The sequence below is a fragment of the Aquarana catesbeiana genome, linkage group LG07 (genome assembly GCF_042186555.1).
Source record: "Aquarana catesbeiana isolate 2022-GZ linkage group LG07, ASM4218655v1, whole genome shotgun sequence".
Lineage (NCBI taxonomy): Eukaryota > Metazoa > Chordata > Amphibia > Anura > Ranidae > Aquarana > Aquarana catesbeiana.
The window spans coordinates 29,284,270-29,305,362 of record NC_133330.1 but is presented as its reverse complement, the minus strand read 5'-3'; the positions used below and the strand labels follow the sequence as shown (position 1 = coordinate 29,305,362).

The following is a 21,093-nucleotide window of genomic DNA, read 5'->3' as shown; positions in this document are numbered from 1 at the left end:
TTTTTTTTTTTTTAAATAACAAACATATCATACTTCCCTCTACTGTGCAGCTTGTTTTGCACAGAGTGGCCCTGAACCTCGTCTTCTGGGATCCCTCGCGGCTCCTCCCCGCGTCAGATAACCCCCACGGGAGAAGAGCTCTCCTCGGGAGAGGGGTTAACTTGCGGGCGCAGACCCGAGTACAGTACTTGGCATCCATAGAGGCCGCATGCAAAACTCGGCCCCGGCGCCCGCATCATTGGATTTGATTGACAGCAGCGGGAGCCAATGGCTGCGCTGCTATCAATTTATCCAATCAAGAGCCGAGAACCCCGGGCAGAGAGATAGCGCATCCCCGTGGGACAAGTTTGAGGGTTCAGGTAAGTAAAACGGGGGGGGGGGGCGGTCACTGCTAGGTGTTTTTTCACCTTAATGGATATTATGCATTAAGGTGAAAAAACACGAACCTTTACAACCCCTTTAATGAGTATTAGTTGACTGTGGAGGTCTCCCCTTCATTTAAAGTGGTTGTATACCCGCACAAATTTTTAAAATTTTTTTAGACCTGTAAGGCAAAAGGCATAATGAGCTAGTATGTACGCATACTAGCTCATTATGAAATACTCACCTTAGAACGAGGTGTCGGCAGCTGTTCCCAATCCACGCAGAGGGAGCTGACGTTTCCTCTCTGGCGTGTCTTCCGGGTTCGCGGCTCCGGTGATTGGCCGAGGCAGCGATGTCGTCACTCCCGTGCATGCGCATGGGAGACTTCTTTCCGGCAAGGTCCGGAAGCCTCTGCCGGACCTTCACAGCGCATGCGCCGCTGACGTCGGCGGCTGCATTCAAAGTGAATATCTCCCAAACCTTACAGGTTTAGGAGATTTTCATTTTACCTGTAGGTAAAAATGCAAAAAAAAAAAAAAAAAAAAAAAGGGTATACAACCGCTTTAACCCCTTCAATACTGGGCACCTTTACCCCCTTCCTGCCCAGGCCAGTTTTCAGCTTTCAGCGCTGTCGCACTTTGACAGTTGCGCGGTCATGCAACACTGCACCCATTTGAAATTTTTATCTTTTTTTTTTTTTTTTTTTTTTTTCCCACAAATAAAGCTTTCTTTTGGAGGCATTTAATCACCACTGGGGTTTTTTATTTTTTGCTAAATAAAAAAAAAATAAATAAAAAAACCCATGTTCTTCTTTGTTTCTCTTGTAACATTTTGCAAATAAATAATCTTTCTTCCTAAATTTAGGCCAAAATGTATTCTACATTTCTTTGGTGAAAATAACCCGAAACGTGTATATTATTTAGTCTGTAGGAAAGTTATAGAGTCCACAAACTATGGTATAGATCTGAAAATTGATCAGTCCTGATGTACTTTGTCATTTCTTGAGGCCCCAAAATGTCAGGATAGGACAAATATCCCCCAAATGACCCCTGTTTGGAAAGTAGACAGTCCAAGGTATTTAGTAAGAGGCATGGCGAGTTTTTTTGAAGTTGTGTCATCATTTTTTGGAAAATGAAGAAGTTATTTTTTATTTTTTTACATACTGTCACTAGTGCAGTACAGCGTTATCAGATAACAGGTGTGGGTGGCGATAAGGGACACTGATTGGTGACAATACAAAAAAAATGTATATTTTTATTTATTTTTTTTTAACACACTTTGACTAGAGCAATATAATGTTACCATAGTAACATCGTACTATGGGTAGGTGATCAGAATCTTTTTTTTTTTTTTTTTTTTTTTTTTTTATTATAGCAATGAACTTTATTGCTACATGCAAGAATTTTACTAAATTAAATCTGTTTCATTCAGTTTGTTTTGTTGTGATTGGCCCAGTCTGTACCATGTGATCAATCACAGCTAGCAACACAATTGTACACAATGGATTGTATGAAAGGAAGCCATCCATTGCTTACAACTGTCATGTGACCTGCTGTGATTGGTTGCTGCGGTCATATAGTACCAGCAGCGGGTCGGTACTGTGATCATCCCGATGATGTCCACCCGGATCGACAAGAGGCCGGCCCCAGTGTCGTTTGGCTATAGCAGGGGTAGGCAACCTCGGCCCTCCAGCTCTTTTGAAACTACAAGTCCCATGAGACATTGCAAGACACCGACAATCACAGGCATGACTCCTAGAGGCAGAGGCATGATGGGATTTGGAGTTTCACCACAGCTGGAGGGCCCAGGTTGCCTACCCCTGGGCTATAGGCTGGGAAGCAAGGGGTTAAAGCTGAATTTAAACCCTGTTTATATCTCCCCCCCCCATCAACATGCTAATGACTTTAAATATGAAAATTCCTTGATGGGTGGACGTCAACATTTGAAAGATTTTCCCCCCCTCTTCCTGTCTATGTGAATGTTTGTTTAGAATCCATTTACTGGTTCTAATTGTATCCCTTCCCTACTCTATTCAAAACTACAAAAAAAAAAAGACACAATGGCTGGATTGCATGCACTTCCTGTCCTGGGGTGACCACGCCCACTCACTGTATTGTATCTGTGAAGAAGCAGCGCTGTCACCCTAGAATAGGAAGGATGTTAGGACTACAGAGCACCTCTCCGCCTCCTCTTCTTTATAACATGGGGGAGGGGTCTGTAAGACGTTTTCAGCTTATATGTTTTTTTTTTTTTTTTTTTTTTTTTCTTGCATATTAATTTACATCATTTTTCATTTTGTTTTACTTTAGTATCTTAAAAATTTACATGTACTTCCTTTTTCATCTTCACTCAGCTTTATATTTTTCTGGACTTGTGCCCATAAAATATGAGATGTGTACAGAATGTTTGTTGTTTTGCCCTGACATGCCCTTTTTAAATTGGTTTCCTTTGTGATTTCAGGTGGTGGCTCCAATCCTTTCCAGCACCTTGAAAAGAGCGCAGTCCTCCAGGAGGTAAGCTTTACATGCACAAGACAATTGTTTTCTCTAAGGCCCCTTTCACACTGGGGCGTCGGCGGTAAAGCGCCGCTATTTTTAGCGGCTGTTTACCGTTGTTTTTGCGTGCGGGGGGGGGGTTTCGGCCGCTAGCGGGGTGGTGTTAACCCCTGCTAGCGGCCAAAAAATGGTTAAAACAACCCGCAAAGCGTCTCTGCAGCTTTGCTGGTGGTTCGGCAGCGGTGCCCATTCAGTTCAATGGGCAGGAGTGGTGTATACAACGCTCCAAAGATGCTGCTTGCAGGACTTTTTTTAGCGTCCTACCAGCGCACCGCTCCAGTGTGAAAGCACTCGGGCTTTCACACTGGAGAGGCTCTTTACAGGCGCTATAGTGCCTGTAAAGAGCCTCCGTGTGAAAGGGGTCTAAAGCAAGCTATCGATGATGCAATTTCCTTTCCTGCAATAACAGGTTTCATTGGCTGGGAACCAGTGATCGGCATGTGCTGGAGCCAGTGACAGCACAGCCTGGAGGGCTGGCGCAATCACAAGCACCCCCCCTACCCAAAATTGTGTGATATATATATATAATTTGTCCCGATACCACTTTTTTAAGACCGAGTACAAGTACCGATACTTTTTTTTTTCAAGTACCTACCGATTACCGATCCTTTAATGTCACGTGACAGTGTGTTTTTTTTTTTTTTTTTTTTTTTTTTTTTAGGGAGGGAGGGGGTGGATGGTGTCTGTTTTTTTTATTTTAATTTTTACAATTTATTTTTTTTTCTATTATTTATTGCAATACTTGTTGGGGGGCTTTGTGAGATATTAGGGGTCTTAACAGACCCCTGAAATCTCCCCCTTAAGACAGAGAAAGAGACAGAGGATAGAGATTCCCCAGTTCCTTTCTCTGCACTGAGAATGAATGGAGAGAAGACAGCGGCTCCTCTCCATTCATAAACTGACACATCGTAATCACAGGAGATTACAATGTTTCAGTTATGTGAATGGACAGAGTCAGCTGACTCTGTCCATACAGTAAAGGAAGAGTACATGGAGGGGGACAGCAGCAGAACAGAGGGGACAACAGAACAGAGGGGGCATGGAGGAAGAACAGAGGGGACAGCAGAACAGAGGGGGCATGGAGGAAGAACAGAAGGGGACAGCAGAACGGAGGGGGCATGGAGGAAGAACAGAGGGGACAGCAGAACAGAGGGGGCATGGAGGAAGAACAGAGGGGGACAGCAGAACAGAGGGGGCATGGAGGAAGAACAGAGGGGACAGCAGAACAGAGGGGGCATGGAGGAAGAACAGAGGGGGACAGCAGAACAGAGGGGGCATGGAGGAAGAACAGAGGGGACAGCAGAACGGAGGGGGCATGGAGGAAGAACAGAGGGGACATCAGAACGGAGGGGGCATGGAGGAAGAACGGAGGGAGACAGCAGAACGGAGGGGGCATGGAGGAAGAACAAAGGGGGACAGCAGAACGGCATGGAGGAGGATGCAGTGACAGTCAGCGGTGATCGGTGGGGGAGTTACAAGCACCGATCACCGCTGTATAAATTTCACTAAAGCAGCTGAAAGCCGCTGGGGGAGAAGCTTGTAACTCCCCTACTCACTAATCACTGCTGACTGTCCAGGTATCTGGTGAAGCATCGGGAGCATTTGCCCGAGTACAAGTACTCGGGCAAATGCTCGGTATCGGGACAACCCTAATGTATATGTGTGTTTCTGCGCAGCCGACCTGTACTGTAGCATTAAACTATGTTGTGTGGTCAGTAAGTGGTGATGATCCATTGAGATTTTATTATCTGCGTTCTCTGCCCAGTGCGGTGGGTTTGTAGTCTCTCCTTCTCACACCTCTTGCACTTTGTTCATTTCTTAGGCTCGTTTGTTTAACGAGACTCCAATCAACCCCCGAAAATGTGCTCACATCCTGACCAAGATACTGTACCTGATAAACCAGGTAAGACAAACGTCATCATTTTTCAGTCCATTTAGGTTTGGAGTAAGCTGGGATTATGGATTCAGGTTTTCCCCTTTTTTTTTTTTTTTTTTTTTTTTTTTTTTTGTATCCTTCCTCTGTAGGGTGAGCACATGGGTGCTACAGAAGCAACAGAAGCCTTCTTCGCTATGACCAAGCTGTTCCAGTCTAATGACGTAAGTGTCACCCCCCCCACACTAGGCACCTTCTCAGGTGATAACAAAATAATTCCTTTTTGGCTGGTTTATTTAAACCCTTCTATATACCCAGTGAAGTGACTGGCCTTAGGTAATACACAGAGATGAAACAAATCCTCCTATGTGAGTTGTACCTGTTTATCTGCAGTATTCTCTCCTCTACAGCCATTCGAACTGCTGAGTTTGTAAAGAGTTCAGAAAACGGGTCGGAGAGCTGAAATTACACACTGCAGAGCTCATTGAGGAGAGCCGTGTCTGCATCTGTCCTCTAAATCAGCAGTTCTGATTGTACAGTTGATGGATTTAGACATGTGAATTCTTCTGTTCTATGAAGGCTCTTTTGTGCTTTGCACTGATTTCTTTGGAGGGCTGTTTGGCCATGTTTATGCTAGTGGCAAGGACTGCTGCTCCCCTGAAAAGCGATCCAAGCTTGGATTCCTTTTCAGAGGCACTTGACAGGCAGTGAGGAGGCAATATGTTGCCTCCTCACCTTCTGTTTTAACCCACTCAAGTGCAAACCCCCCCCCACGCCGCAAGCGCATGCATTGCACGTGCTTATGGGGCGGTTGCAGTGCGGCCTTATTCAGTTGAATGGGTTGTGTTTGGCCACTGGTGCCCACCAAATGCAACGGGGTGCATATTTCTGTCATATAAACACCCTTGGCTGCTCCAGCTTTTCAGTGACAACAAAGATTTAAAGTGACATTAAAGGTTCATTTAATAAAAAAAAAAAATGTCATACTTACCTGCTCTGTGTAATGGTTTTGCACAGAGCAGGTCCCCCGCCAGCGCTCCTCTTTCAGCCAGTGCCCCCAATAGCAAGCCGCTTGCTCTGGGCACACTGGTGCATGCTCACTCCCAAGCCCTGCTCTATGCATCCATAAGAAACACAAAGACCCACCTCCACTTTCTCCTCATTGGCTCACTGGCAGTGATTGACAGTAGCAGGAGCCAATGGCTCCCGCTGCTGTCCCAGCCAATGAGGAATGAGAGACCTGGGAGAAGCTCCGCTCTCGTGCACATGGCTGGATCGAGAGGGAGCTTGGGCGAGTATTAGGGGGGCGCTGTGGGGGGCTGCTGCACACAGAAGGTTTCTTACCTTCATGGAATGCTTGAAGGAAAAACCTGAGCCTTAAAAGTTTGGGATAAGGTTATAGTTTAGGAAAAATGAAGGGTGCCTTGATGACCTGTTTATTTATTAATTAACCTCCATGTCTTGTGTTTTTCTTCAGCCCACACTGCGCAGGATGTGCTACCTCACCATAAAGGAGATGGCCACCATTTCTGAGGATGTTATCATTGTCACCAGTAGGTGGGTCATCTGTTAAGTGTTTTAGTACAAGTTCACTTCAGGGCTTCCATTAAAGCAAAGCAGAGAATGACTGAACAGTACAGTGCAGCTATCTATCCCAGCATGTCCATCTAAATAATTTAACCACTATACCTCCGAAAGACACAAACACAATTTATTGTGGTTTAGGAACACTTTAACCGCTTCAGCCCCGGAAGATTTGGCTGCTGAATGACCAGGCCATTTTTGTGATTCGGCACTGCATCGTTTAACTGACAATTGCGCGGACGTGCGACGCTGTACCCAAATAAAATTGACGTCCTTTTTTTCCCACAAATAGAGCTTTCTTTTGGTGGTAATTCTGTGGTTTTTATTTTTTGTGCTATAAACAAAGAGCGACAATTTTGAAACAAAAACAATTTTTGCTACTTTTTGGTATAATAAATACCCCCCCTTCTTTTTTTTTTTTTTAAAGATATATATATACACACTTTTGACACTTTTGGGACCATTGGCATTTTATACAGCGATCAGTGCTATAAAAATGCACAGATTACTGTAAAAATGTCACTGGCAGGGAAGGGGTTAAACACTAGGGGGTGATCAAGGGGTTAACTGTTCCCTCTCTGTGTTCTAACTGAAGGGGGGATGGGGCTGACTAGGGGAGATGACAGATCGCTGTTCATACTTTGTATGAACATACAGTCTTTTCTCCCCTCAGAGAACCGGGATCTGTGTGTGTGTGTACACACACACAGATCCCGGTTCTCGGTGTGTCCCAAGCGATCGGGGGAGCTCGGCGTTCATCGCGCCTGCCAGGCACTCGCATCGGCTCGGGGGGCGAGCAGCATGCGCGCGCCCCTAGCGACCACAGGGCAAAGAAACGTAACATAACGTCGTTTCGCCCAGCTGTGCCATTGTGCCGCAGTAAAAGTGCGGCGGCTGGTCGGCAAGTGGTTAAAGATGCATGTAAACTTATAGAACTGAGTGTACGGTGGATAAATGTCTGAAAATACAAGTGACTTTTTAAAACTGTTACTTTTAAATTTTTTTTTTTTTTTTTTTCCCACAGTTTAACCAAAGACATGACGGGGAAAGACGACAGTTACAGAGGTCCGGCCGTCAGAGCGCTGTGTAAGATCACAGATGTACGTTGTTTGATTTTCCAGCTTTATTGTCCTTTTCAGATGAACAATAGGAATTGGTGATGTGTTCTAATGTAATGTCTGTGTTTGTATAGAGCACCATGCTGCAGGCCATCGAGCGATACATGAAACAGGCTATTGTGGACAAGGTGCCCAGCGTATCCAGCTCTGCCCTGGTCTCCTCTCTGGTAAATGTCTCTGTACTCCTCGTCTCTTTTATTTTATGGTGGAAATGCAATATTTCAGTTCAGAATTTAAAGCGTAAATGGAGGCCAGATTAAAGCTGAACTCAAGCTTTATCTTCAGTCTTTTACAGTTGTACTGTCCTGTACTGAAATCACTTACTCTGATTTCACTGCATACTGTGAGCTTCTCACGATGTGCATTAGAAGTTGCAGTAAGTCAGATAGAGCCCCGCCTCATTTCCTGGCTGGAGGAAATTCAGCATCATCTAGCTCTTTCCTCCCCAGCCTGACTGTCTCTAGTTTGCCCTTTTACATTCATTGGATTTCAGTTCTTTGAACCTTGAAGATTCAGCATCACATGTAAGTGGTCTGCATGCCAATGAAGCCTGCCTGGGAACGTCCACTCTATGATTTACATCAAGGCATTCAATTTTTTTACATAATTCCTCCCAAGAGCCAGCCCATCGCTCAACATCAGGGCTGAGGTCTCTTGAGAGAAGTACTGAAGCAGGGCGCAATGGTGTTCCAAGAAAGCATCCTGCCAGACCCTCCCAACAGAGACCTAGTGATGAGAAAGCTGAATCTAAAATAAGGCATGAAATGAAAGCAGAAACTTTTTATTTAAAAAAAAAAAAAAAAAAAAAAAGTGTCATTAGAATGTTGATGGGTGGGGGGGGGGGGGGGGGGGTGACCAGGATAATCAAAATATAAACAGATGAAACTTCAGCTTTAAAGTGTTAATTCACCTAGCACTAGAAAATCTGTAAAGGTGACCGAACACGCCCTCCCCACCCCCTCGGGTCCAGCTGTACTTCCCTCACATGATCACAAGCTGTCAAGGCTCCCCAACCTGCTCTACCAGTCCGTGGATTTGAAATCCCTGCTGCTTTCCCTCCTCTCCATCCAGCGCTGCCAGTACAGACCAGACCAGATTCTAATTGGTCACCCATGTGTCTATGCTGGCCAATCAGTGGAGGAGGAGGTCCGGTGTTGGGTCACCTTTTACAGATTTTCTGTAAAGGTGTACACGAGCACTTTAAACTTTGCACTACCTCATTAAAGTGTTACTAAACCCAGGATCCTGCATTCACTATATCTGGTCTCCCAGAGTACACAGAACATGGAGATGCAATTATTTTAGTAAATATAAAATGATAAATACCTTTTTCTCATCAGCAGTATATAGCAGTCTTATGACTTCTAGTGTCGGTTAAAGCTTGTAGGAGGAGTTTTCATTCTCCTCTGAGTGTCCTATGAGGCTGCAGGACCCCTGACCCTCTGTCTGGACAGTGCTGATTGGCCCTGTGCTGATCACATGCATCCCCCCCCCCCCCAAAAAAAAAAACCTCTAGTAATACACACCAAACTGAGCATGTGCAGAGTGACTTCTTGTTCGGCATTTTTATTGAAAAGTTTAAACAATAATGTAATACAGCGATACATCAATTATCCCCATCCGAGAGCCTACATAGCCCTTCGGTAGGGTATGAACCATAGAAAATATAACCTTAGAATAGTACATCACATTAACAACGGTTGTAAGGCATTCATCAGTGATATCTATCCCCCTGAAGGTTTATTCTGAGTCATGAATCCAATCTATATAGAGCTAGTAGTGGCTGAATGTACCGCATTTCTATGGGTGGAACTTGGGGAAGTTGATGTATAATTTTGAGTTCTGTTCCGGTTGGTCCTGAGGGGACACACGCACGCCACGCCTAAAGGGATCACACTGTGACCCACATGTGCCCCCCCCCCCCCCCCAGATTTTCAGTCCAGTCCCCCCCCCCCACCTGACCATTTCTATTCATCGGAAATATGCGGGAACAGCCTTATGGCAGTAACAGAGTGCCTTCTAGGGCTCTGTCTTATTAGGAGATGGATTGGGGACAGTAAAAGAAGGGGCGAATCAGAGAAGACAGGATCAAACAGCATTTTTACACAATGTACAGGATTAACCCCTTAGGTTCCACGGTGAATATAACAAGCATGCTTTACTGCATATACAGACTGATTTTACTGCTGTGGGTTTAGTAACACTAGGTTATTAGGTGATTTGTGAAGGGGGAGAGGGCCTGGACAGTGTCAGCGGATCTTGCATTCTACTGCAAGGCTCGCTTTAAATAATTCAGTAAGAAGTGTTATACAAAGTGACCAATCAGATATCAATTATTTTGGCTTTGCAGGGGAGAAAAGGCATGATTGATGACGGGTAAGGATGAGCTCCGGCGTGTTCGCACACTCCACGTGCCGAGCCCGCCAGGAAGTCGGCACAGCGCTGCGCTAATCACAGGCAGTGAGACATTTCCTGATGTGCAGCTGCAGGGATCGGGAAATGTCTCACTGCCTGTGATTAGCGCAGCAAAGTGCCGACTTCCTGGCGGGCTCGGCACGTGGAGTGTGCGAACATGACGGAGCTCATCCTTAATGACAGGTATCCTCGTCACAGACGTGAGGCACAAATGGGGGGGGGGGGGGGTTACTATTACATGGTAAAATTTAATTTATAGTACATTTCTCATTCTCCTCTGTCCTGTAGCACCTGTTGAAGACCAGTTTTGATGTCGTAAAACGCTGGGTTAATGAGGCCCAAGAGGCTGCATCCAGTGATAACATGATGGTGCAGGTGAGTGATGTCTGTGACATTTTGTAGCTTTTTCTTTCCAGCTTGTTTCTTGTGAAAATGAAGGCAAGTGCTCTTTTTCTTCCTTCAGTATCACGCTCTTGGATTGCTCTACCACGTACGTAAAAACGACCGCCTGTCTGTTAACAAGATGCTGAGTAAGTTCATGCGTCACGGGCTGAAGTCGCCTTTCGCTTACTGCATGATGATCCGGGTGGCCAGCAAGCTGTTAGAAGAGGAGGATGGAAAGTAAGAGGCTCGGCCATGCATCGCTTAGACGTTATTTGGGAAAGATTTGTGAGTGAGTTTGTATCTTCTCTTTCAGCCGGGACAGTCCTTTGTTTGATTTCATCGAGAGCTGCCTGAGAAACAAACATGAAATGGTCGTTTATGAAGCTGCCTCCGCCATCGTCAACCTTCCCTCCTGCACTGCTAAGGAGCTGGCACCCGCCGTGTCCGGTTAGTGACCTCTGTTGGCAGGTTCTATGTTTTTTTTTATTAAAATCAAACCTAATATGGATAGCATGTTGGGTTAGTGTTTATAACAAAAGCTTTGCAGCACTGGAGACCTGAGTTTAGTTTCCCCAGTGTTACCATCTGCATGAAGTTTGCAAATTCCTGACCTAAAGCTGGATGGGTTCACTTTCAGATTTAACCCCCCCGCAGACAGGAACAGAGCTAAGGCTGTCAATCACAGGCCGCGTGCTGGAGATCCCCCCCCCTCCCCCCCGTCACCTTTTTTCTCTTGATGTCAGGAACCTGTCAGAAATACACTCATGCAAATAGAAGAGGAATGAAGCAGCAGACAGAAGTGACACTTAGTGCTCTAGATTGAGACAAGTACACACTATAGGCTTTGTTCATATTTTATGTCTGAGGTTTACAATCACTTTAAAACTTAGGTTGTCAGTGAAGCTTCCAGCATGCATGTGATCTCTATGTCATAACTGTCATAGTGATCACATGGTTGGGAACCTCTTTGATTGGATCACGATCATCTGTGGGGGGTGGAAGGCTGTCGGTGTACTAAAAAAAAAAAAAAAAAAAAAAAGTCTTTTTATTGCTTTCTCTGTCCCCATTTGAGGGAATTCCCCTCTAACCCCCTAACTCTAAATCATCAGTGCAACCCCAACAGTGCCAATCAGTACCTCCTCATCAGTGCTCATCAGTGATAGGGAAAAATGTTATAACAAACTAAAAAACAAAAACTTTTTTTTTTTTTCTAAATTTTTGGTCTTTTTTTCGTCTGTTTATCAAAAAATAAAAATCCAGTGGTGATTAAATACCACCAAAACAAAGCTCCATCTGTCTCAAAAAAAATGATAAAAGTTTAATTCAACTGTCATTCAAAGTGTGATGGTGCTGAAAATTGGCCTGGTCAGGAAGGGGGTGAAAGTGCCCAGTATTGAAGTGGTTAATAAGGAAACCATTTGTCCATTTGCCTTTTTAAATGTTAATACTACTGGAAACATTGAAAAAAAAATGAGACTATGACTAGCTGCTCCTAAAAAAAAAATGGTAGTTTCAGCCTCCATGTTTTTGGTTATAGATGCAGTGGGGGAAAGTTTACATTTGGTTTCCTGTGTACCCAGGGAATCCCTTAATTCCAGATGTACAATTTTTATATAGGTACAAACAAGGCCAAGGATAAATCCAAGGGAAAAAACAAGCTCAACTTACCGACCAGCCCGCAGACAACCAAATACACTGTGTAACAGTATGCGTTAAAAGCAGGGGTTGAGTCTGCACACATTTGCAAACGCATGCGTAAGCCACAGAGCCTCGTCAAGGCACCCTGATATCTGTGGTACCTAACACTAATTTATAAGTGTCTCCACAGTGGAGGACCATGCATTCTGATGAATACATGAGAGCAGGTGGACTGAAGGGGAGCCACCCCTTCTTAAAGGTACAGGGGCACACTGAACACCCAGCATTAAGCACAATGGCTGCAAAGGTGTCAGTGCGTTGCCGTACCAAAAAACACAACCGTGATACAAAAAAGACGCCACTTGCTCCCATCTATAGCTGGCTATCGCAGTAAGAAGCATTGGAAGGCTAACAACAGGTACAAACAAAGCCAAGGATGAATGCAAGGGAAAAACCAAGCTTAACTTACCCCCTGCGGGCTGGTGGTAAGTTAAGTTTGTTTTTTCCCTTGGATTTATTCTTGGCCTGGTTTGTACCTGTTGATAGTTTTCCAATGCTTCTTACTGTGATAGCCAGCTATAGATGGGAGCAAGTGGCGTCTTTTTTGTATCACTTTTTATATACCAAGTCCTAGACCAGTGATGGCGAACCTTGGCACCCCAGATGTTTTGGAACTACATTTCCCATGATACTCAACTACACTGCAGTGTAGTTGAACATCATGGGAATTGTAGTTTCAAAAAATCTGGGGTGCCAAGGTTCGCCATCACTCGTCTAGGACTTTCACTCAATACTGGGACAAGCTGATGTGAGACCCTCAAATGGTAGCGGCAGGGCTTCGCTCTGGTTAGATCAGATAGTGAGGCCTTTGGCTGAACAATTAATGAAGGTGCCCCAAGGGAGGCAAAGCCACCACAGTTACTTTCAGTACATGTTATTGCTATCAGGGGCTCGATGAGCAACATGCGGTCCAACACTTGAGCGCAAATGAGCACATTTGCACACAGCTGAGTATTTTCCAAGCAGAGCATAGGGATTCTTGGGAACCCTCAATGCTTTGTCTAGTTACACAGCACGCCAAGCTCTGTGTAAAGGATATTCTATAAATAATTATTATACAGGATTTAAATAATGCCACTAGTTTGCACAGCGCTTTGCAACATGAGGACAGACAGTACAGTTACAATACAGGAAGAATCGGAGGGCCCTGATATCTGAGTAAATGACTTGGAGGAGGTTGCCATTTTATCAGCTAGTGTTGTTATTGGTATAATCCCTTACCGATGTTGCTGGTTGCATCATTTCATCTATTCTGCTTACCTTTATTTTTTTTTATTAGTGTTACAGCTCTTCTGCAGTTCCCCCAAAGCTGCTCTTCGCTATGCCGCTGTCAGGACCCTTAACAAGGTAATCTGCTCCAGTTTGGAAAATTTTGGTTAATGGAGAGGATGCTAGGGCTAATCCATAAAATGTCTGCCTAACGCATAACAACCAATCAGATTTCAGCGACTTGTTTAGCTGTTGAGTGTTGGATAATGTTTCCAAAGATCAGATTTTGAAGAAAGTATGTGGGGCTGGATCAGGATATAGAGATGTGTCATCTCCCTTCAGTCTAGGTACACACTGGTGCGTGTAAAACACTGCATGTGATTCACACAGGATTTGAGCCATACATTTTGTATGGCTCAAATTGCATAGCATGCGCACCAAAATGGTGCAGGGCCCATTTTTTTTTTTTTTCTCTGCACCTGAATCGCATCACATGGGTGTTCACACCCATACGATGCGATTCTGGCAATCGCACTGCCTTTTGCAGTCTGTTCTGGGGTGTTGTTAATCTAACATTGACACTCGCAGCAGATTGCATGGATACAGTGCGATTGCCGAGCGGTGCAATCCTGGGAAACACAGAAAATCTTGTGCGTTTCCTGCATTGCAACAGTGTAAACCAGGGCTGATTTATATCATTTGTTTAATCTCTTGAAGACCGTCCATCCATTGTACCCTAATATCTCATATTCGGTAGGTGGCCATGAAACATCCATCAGCTGTAACGGCCTGCAACCTGGACCTGGAAAATCTGGTAACGGATTCAAACCGCAGTATCGCTACCTTGGCCATTACTACGCTGCTGAAGACAGGAAGTGAGAGCAGTATTGATCGGCTCATGAAACAGATCTCATCCTTCATGTCAGAAATCTCAGACGAGTTCAAGGTTTGGAGTTTTAATGTAATCAGTACTGTTTAGGCTTTGATTTCAGCAATTTACCACAAATACCTGTTGCTTAACCACTTCCCACCCGACCACTGCACATATATACGGCTTCCTCCTTCTGAGTGGACATTCAGGAACGTCCCTAAGAAGGAGCGGGATCGCACGGCCACGCGATCAAGATGCTCTCGTGTCGCCTGGGCTCAAAGTATCTCAGATAGGCAGGAGGACTCTGTGATTGGCCCTCCTGATCACATGATGGCGTGTCCAATCGCAGCCATCATGTGATGTAAATAGAGAGCTGGCGATTGGTCTCCGTCTCCTCACACGGAAGTTGTCAGAGCGGATCATTGCATCTAGCGGTGATCAGTAAATATGAGCTCCCCCCTTCCTTTTTTTTTTTTTTTTTTTTTTTTTTTTTTTAACCACACAGATCACTGGCCTAGTCCCCACAATAGTGTCCCCCACAGTAAAAACACCTGTCCCACATATCTTCCAGTAAAATCATCTGACATCTGCGTACATGTGTCCGTGATCACACAAACCAATTATTATACACTTATTGGGATTTTTTTTTTTACCAAAGATATGTAGCCGAATACATTGTGTTCTAAATTTTTGATTTTGATTGGATTTCTTTTAAAGCAGAAAGTAGAAATTTTTTTTTTTCCTAAATTTTCGCTCTTTTTTCGTTTATCGCAAAAAAACCCAAAAAACCCAAGTGGTGAATAAATACCGCCAAAAGAAAGCTCTGTTAGTGTGAACAAAATGATAAAAATTTAATTTGGGTACAGTGTTGCATGACCGTGCAATTCTCATTGAAAATCTGAGAGCGCTGAAAGCTGAAAATTGGTCTGGGAAGGAAGGGGTGAAAGTGCCCGGTATTGAAGAGGTTAAAGGTGGTCTTGGCTTAGAGGGTCTGCCCAAGGGAAGCATTGAACCTAATAAGGGCATTAAACAAGACAACAGTCTGGCTATATTTTAGCACAGTGCTATGCAAATTAAATTCCTTTTTTTTTTTTTTTCTACTTTTGTACACTTCTTATATACGCAGGAACATCATTTCTCCAGCCAGAAACTTCCCTGTAATGTGACCATTAATCCAACTATAGGTCAGGTTGTTTGTACAAATTATCCAGAAAACATTAAAAAATTATGGAAAAGAAAAAAAGAAATTGCATGAAATATAGATTAGTAGTACTGTACAGTGAAATTATATCAATGTTTAAAAAGAAATAGCCTGCAGATGGCGCTCTTGTGAGTACTGTCCCTGATACACTTTTTTTTTTTTTTTAAGCGGTGCTCCACCCAAAAGGGAAAGTTCTGCTTTAAGCATCCCCCCCCCCTTTTCTATGCCACAATTGGCATGTCATTTTTTTGGGGAGGAACCGGGTACCGCCTAGGTGATCCAAACTGAAGTATTCCTCTTCCCCTTCCTCCCTGCAATCTTCTGGGACACGTCACGCATCCCAGAAGATTGCCTGACTATTAAGGAGGCGCAGCTCGTCTCACGCATGCACAGTGCGCACCTGGCTGTGAAGCCACAAGCTGTCACAACCTGCTGCCCACAGTTTTAATGCCGGGGAGAGGACCGAGGGTTCAGGCGGCCATATCGCTGGGTCATGGGACAGGTGAGTGTGTGTTAGAAGTCAGCAGATACACTTTTTGTAGCTACTGACTTTTAATAAACACAAAAAAAGACTGGAACTACGCTTTCTTTAATTGTATTAAGTTACATTTTCAGAAGAAGCTTTTGATTGAGACATACCCACTTTTTCTAAAGTCCCCTTAGACCTTAGAGGAAGAAGATGGCCCAGAATGGATCTTGGAAGAAGAGGACAGGTCCTCAAAACTTGTCCCCTGAAAATTTAAATTTTGCAAAAAAAAAAAAAAAAGACCATATCCAGTTTTGTTATAATAATGCATTAATATGGCTACAATCACCTTCTGGAGTGTCAAATTAATCTTTGCTGGCCCACCTGCTCTGCCCCCCCACCCCCCCCCACCCCCACACCTCTTAACATTACCTTTTTTTGAGCAAAGGTGAATACTTTATAGTTATACTTGAATGACAGCTCTGAGTCTGCCAGGGCTGCAGACATTACATTCAAGATGATGACTCCCAGCAGCAGTCTCAGGCCTTTTAGCTGTGTACACAACTGAGGTTTTTACAGGTACATAACATGCATATATAACTTCTAGTAACAGCATCTCTTTTTTAAAGTACTTTCAATAATTAGATATTTAATGTAATGGTGAGTTGTTTTTTTTTTTCATTTGTGGACATTTTTTTTTTTTCTTCCAGGTGGTTGTTGTACAGGCGATCAGCGCTCTGTGTCACAAGTATCCTCGCAAGCATGCCGTTATGATGAACTTCTTGTTCACTATGCTTCGTGAAGAGGTAAATTTATTGAAACTTGATAATCAGCAGGTCATAACTTGCACAATTGTGTCCCCCATAGTGAGCAGTGATGTATCCAGCCAAAACGCTTAAAAAAAAAAAAAAAAGAAAAAAAAAAGTACTGCTCAAATACCCCAGTATGTTCTGCTGGCTGGTTCAGTAACTGCTACCAAGTGTTGGTTTTAGCTTGTAAGGCTCCTTTAGCTCAGTAGTCAGTACACGGGAAAATGGCGCATCTCCGCACTCCATGGTCACAGGTCTGTGACATGGCCTCAGCCTTGTCTCCACCCATGGGAGAACACCCCCTAATGCATTTCATTCTGTTTACTTAATTGCGACTTAATTGTAGTGGCCTTTTATGATTAAGGTGCCTGGGTGAAATGTGTTAGGGGGGTGTTTATCCTTGAGTGAAGACTAGGCTGAAGCCATTGGGAACATTTGTGATCGTGAAGTACATTAACAGAGTGCAGTGATGGACAATTTTGTTGTGGACTCAAAACTTTCAAACTGCACGTACAGACAGAAGATAATGGGGTTATAGGTTCCTTTCATGAGGACGAGCGCTGCAGAATCTGAACGATTTATTGGGTTCCGCCATTTGTTTTTTCTCTATACATCTTCTATTTATGCTTTATCCAATTGCATAATATTTTAAGTAGGGATGCTTCGAAGTATTGGCTGCCAAAAATAGGGTTATCCGACGTTTTGCCGATTTCATAAAAAAAAAGTGCGAATAATGGCATGCTGTGTCCCTTTGACTTCAATGCAAAATTGCGTCCCCTGGACGTCGATGCAAAAACACCAGCCACATTAATACAAAAATGGAAAAAAAAAAAACTGTCCATTTTGGTTTTCGGCCAAGTGCATGCTGAATTCTCAGTTTCAGAAGCTGAATTTAAATTTTGGTGCACCACTAATTTTAAGGGGTTTTCCCACTTCTTCTTCTGGTTTTTTTTTTTTTTTTTTTTTGTCGGGTTTTTATTGTGTATCCATAAAGGGTAGATTTCCATTTTTTTTTTTTTTTTTTTTTTTTTTTTTTCTGTCCTACTGACCACCCAGGAAGTAAGGGGTCAGACAGTAATCCATATAGTTATGTCGCGTAAAGGAATTCCCTTCTATTCTTGTAATGGTATATTCAATGTATTGACAGGGTGGGTTTGAATACAAGCGAGCCATAGTAGATTGTATCATCAGCATCATTGAGGAGAATCCAGAGAGCAAAGAGACGGGGCTGTCACATCTCTGTGAGTTCATAGAGGATTGTGAGTTCACTGTCCTGGCCACCCGCATCCTTCACCTGCTGGGACAGGAGGGACCAAGAACTGCCAACCCGTCTAAGTACATCCGATTCATCTACAATCGGGTCATCCTCGAGAATGAGGAGGTTCGAGCAGGTGGGCTGTAACTCGTATCTTTCTGCTAATCAATCTGATTGTACTCCAGGAATCGTTGTTCACATTCTGATTATATTCAATAGGTGCTGTCAGTGCTCTAGCCAAATTCGGTGCCCAAAACGAAGATGTGCTGCCCAGCATCTTGGTACTATTAAGAAGGTAGGTGAACTGATTTTCCTGAAAAATGTACCCATTCTGCATCATGGCTGACCCCACTGAGGTTGGTTAACAAGCATCCCTGCTATTGGGACTGAAAAGGATAGAAAGTACACTATACTGCCCAAAGTTTAACGCCTGATGAGCACACCTTGATCATTAAACCCCAATGTAAGTGATAGTTGTCGGAGGAGGTGCTAGCATGGTATGGCTGCAAGCAGGGTCGCAGATGAGGCAGTACAGCCGGTCCTCCTGTACTGGCCCACCTTTTGAACTGATGGGGCTGGGGCCAAGTACAGGACGGGCAGGGGGACTGGCTGTACTGCCCTATTGCTGACACTTGTGACTCTTATGGATCCCCTGCAGCACTGGCTTCTATTCCTTTCTTCCTCAGGCTGTGCTGCAGGGAGATCAATTCTAGGATCTGCGCCCCTCTAACACCTGCTGTCTGCCCCCCCCCCCCCCCCCCCTGTCATATTTATTGACCCCTTCCTTTCTTGAATGAAAATGGTGAGCAATTGGTACCAATCATTTCTGTGTCCATTCGTCACTGAAGCATAGTAGACTTTGTTTACTATGCATCAGTCTGTGAATGAACAGGAAGCCTCTCAGCACAGAGCACTTCCCATTCATTCATTGTCCAGTACAGCCGAGGCTGCAGAGCAAGGGATTGAGAAATCTGTCCTCAGTGCCTTGCTCTGTTTCAAATGTAAAACATCAGGGGTCTATGTAGACCCCTGATATTTCACTAAAGGCCCCCCAACAGAAAACTAAAATTAAATTCTAGAAAAAAAAAATGAAGGACTTATTCAAATATGCTTTGCTCTCTAAAGAGCAGTCAACATTTGGATCTCTCTTCAGGGAGGGGGACCCTGTCAGGTAGGCTGTTCGAGGCCCCGTGATTTCTACTAGCAGCCCCGGCTGCAAGGATTAGGCTCAATATACTGTACTCTGTGGGGGGAAATAAAGCTCATCAAAAGAACAAGGGCTCGGCAGAAGCGTGGCTTGTTGTGAATGTACATCTGGGACATCCTGTACCAAAACAACGGGCATTTTATATAGAGTTGATCCCATAGTTTGTAGACACTATAACTTTTGTGCAAGCCAATCAATAAACGCTTATTGGGATTTTTTTAACAAAAAAAATGTAGCAGAATACATATTTGGCCTAAATTTAAATTTTTTATTGGATATGTTTTATAGCAGAAAGAAAAAATTTTTTTTTTCCCCCCAAAATTGACAAAAAAATTTTTTTTTGTTGTTTTATAGCGGGGGAAAAAAAAAAAAACACCCACAGGTAATCAAATACCACCAAAAGAAAGCTCTATTTGTGGGAAAAAAAACATGAATTTTATTTTGCTACAGCATTGCATGACCGCGCAATTTTCAGTTAAAATAATGCAGTGCCATATCACAAAATATGGCCTGGTCATGAATGGGGGGTAAACCTTCCAGAGGTCAAATGGTTAAAGCGGTTCTTCCCCCTAGAAACAAACAATAAAAGTCCGCAGCTACAAATACTATAGCTGCTGACTTTTAATAATGACCGTTACCTGGCCAGAGATATGCAGCGTGGTCTTTACCCGAGCCGTCTCTTCAGGTCCAGGCGCCGGCATATTTTTTCTGGGAAGCCGGCTTCCCACTGCCCATACACGAGCCCTGCTGCACTTTAAGGAATGTTCCAGCAGCTTTCTGGGACCTGTGATGTATCCCAGAAGGCTGCGGGAGAAGAGGGGTCAAACTTCTGCTCCGATCGACGCGGCGATCCGACCAGAAGTGGGAGCGGGTATCTGTCAGAACCAGGTATTTCCCCCCCCCCCCAAAAAAAACGATATGCCAAGACCCCTTGTGGGTGAAGTCCCGCTTTAATTAGAAGTCTCTTTGCCCCTGTACAGGTGTATGATGGATGATGACAATGAAGTGAGGGACCGAGCAACATTCTATCTGAACATCCTGGAACAAAGACAGAAAGCCCTCAACTCTTCCTATATCCTAAATGGTATGTATGTAAATGGGTCTGCTAGATTTCCTAATCTGTCTGCCATAGAGATAAAATTAAATAAAATGAGGTCATAACCTGAGTGATATGACAATGCTTTATTTTTCAGGGTTGACCGTGTCCATCCCTGGGCTGGAACGGGCACTGCAGCAGTACACCCTGGAGCCTTCAGAGAAGCCATTTGACCTCAAGTCTGTGCCACTGGCCACAGCACCAATGACGGAGCAGCGAACAGGTACAGTGTCCATATATACATGTATAAAATGTTTCCTAGTATTAAGATATTCAACACATTTGTGTCATAAAACAGTCTAGCAAAACACTGGTGGATTAATTGGTTTCTGACCACATTAGTCCTGAGCCGTGTGTGTCTAACTGCTACAAGATGATAAATTCCTTTAACTTTGGGTCAGGGAGTAGAGTGCATTATTTAGTGTTCTCTGTAAAGTGCAGGTTATAGTGGTTCTAAAGCCTAAACATTTTTTACCTTCATGCATTCCTTGCATTAAACTGTTACTAAACCCAGGACTCTGCATTCACTATATCTGTACACAGAACATGGAATTACAATTATTTTAGTAAATATAAACTGCTAAATACCTTTTTTCTTATCAGTATATAGCAGTCTTGTGACTTCTATCAGTGTCTGGTTAAAGCTTGTAGGAGGAGTTTACATTCTCCTCTTACTGTCCTATGAGACTGCATGACCCCTGACCCTCTGTCTGGACAATACTGATTGGCACTGTGCTGAAATCTTGCACCCACCCCTCCCCCCAAAAAAAAGAACTCTTTACCCTTTTTTGCAGAGCTGCACCAGATTTTGCACTCAAAATCTTTTTGATTTTAGTCGATCAACCCCTTTAATGCAAATGTTGCAAGTTGATAGATCAGCCTCTGGATTATGTTGTGGCACCTTCTAGTTTCTGCACACATCAGTTTACTTTTTAAACTCCTAAAGTTTTGTAGACTCCATCTTGAGATTGGATTGTTGTTGTTCCGGC

The 21,093-nt window shown here is 43.8% G+C and overlaps 1 protein-coding gene across 2 annotated transcripts in view; it reads left to right on the top strand.

The window, feature by feature from the left end:
* Nucleotides 1-21,093, top strand: part of COPG1 (COPI coat complex subunit gamma 1) — a 40,476-nt gene that overhangs the window by 7,982 nt on the left and 11,401 nt on the right. For both annotated transcript variants that reach the window (XM_073591859.1, XM_073591860.1), the window contains exons 2-17: nucleotides 2,824-2,876; nucleotides 4,741-4,821; nucleotides 4,944-5,015; nucleotides 6,269-6,348; nucleotides 7,400-7,475; nucleotides 7,568-7,660; nucleotides 10,197-10,283; nucleotides 10,372-10,529; nucleotides 10,606-10,739; nucleotides 13,270-13,337; nucleotides 13,957-14,145; nucleotides 16,448-16,543; nucleotides 17,694-17,937; nucleotides 18,021-18,096; nucleotides 19,989-20,092; nucleotides 20,202-20,327. In XM_073591859.1, the coding sequence (XP_073447960.1) occupies nucleotides 2,824-2,876; nucleotides 4,741-4,821; nucleotides 4,944-5,015; nucleotides 6,269-6,348; nucleotides 7,400-7,475; nucleotides 7,568-7,660; nucleotides 10,197-10,283; nucleotides 10,372-10,529; nucleotides 10,606-10,739; nucleotides 13,270-13,337; nucleotides 13,957-14,145; nucleotides 16,448-16,543; nucleotides 17,694-17,937; nucleotides 18,021-18,096; nucleotides 19,989-20,092; nucleotides 20,202-20,327 (1,737 nt within the window). The remainder of the gene's footprint in view (nucleotides 1-2,823; nucleotides 2,877-4,740; nucleotides 4,822-4,943; nucleotides 5,016-6,268; nucleotides 6,349-7,399; nucleotides 7,476-7,567; nucleotides 7,661-10,196; nucleotides 10,284-10,371; nucleotides 10,530-10,605; nucleotides 10,740-13,269; nucleotides 13,338-13,956; nucleotides 14,146-16,447; nucleotides 16,544-17,693; nucleotides 17,938-18,020; nucleotides 18,097-19,988; nucleotides 20,093-20,201; nucleotides 20,328-21,093) is intronic.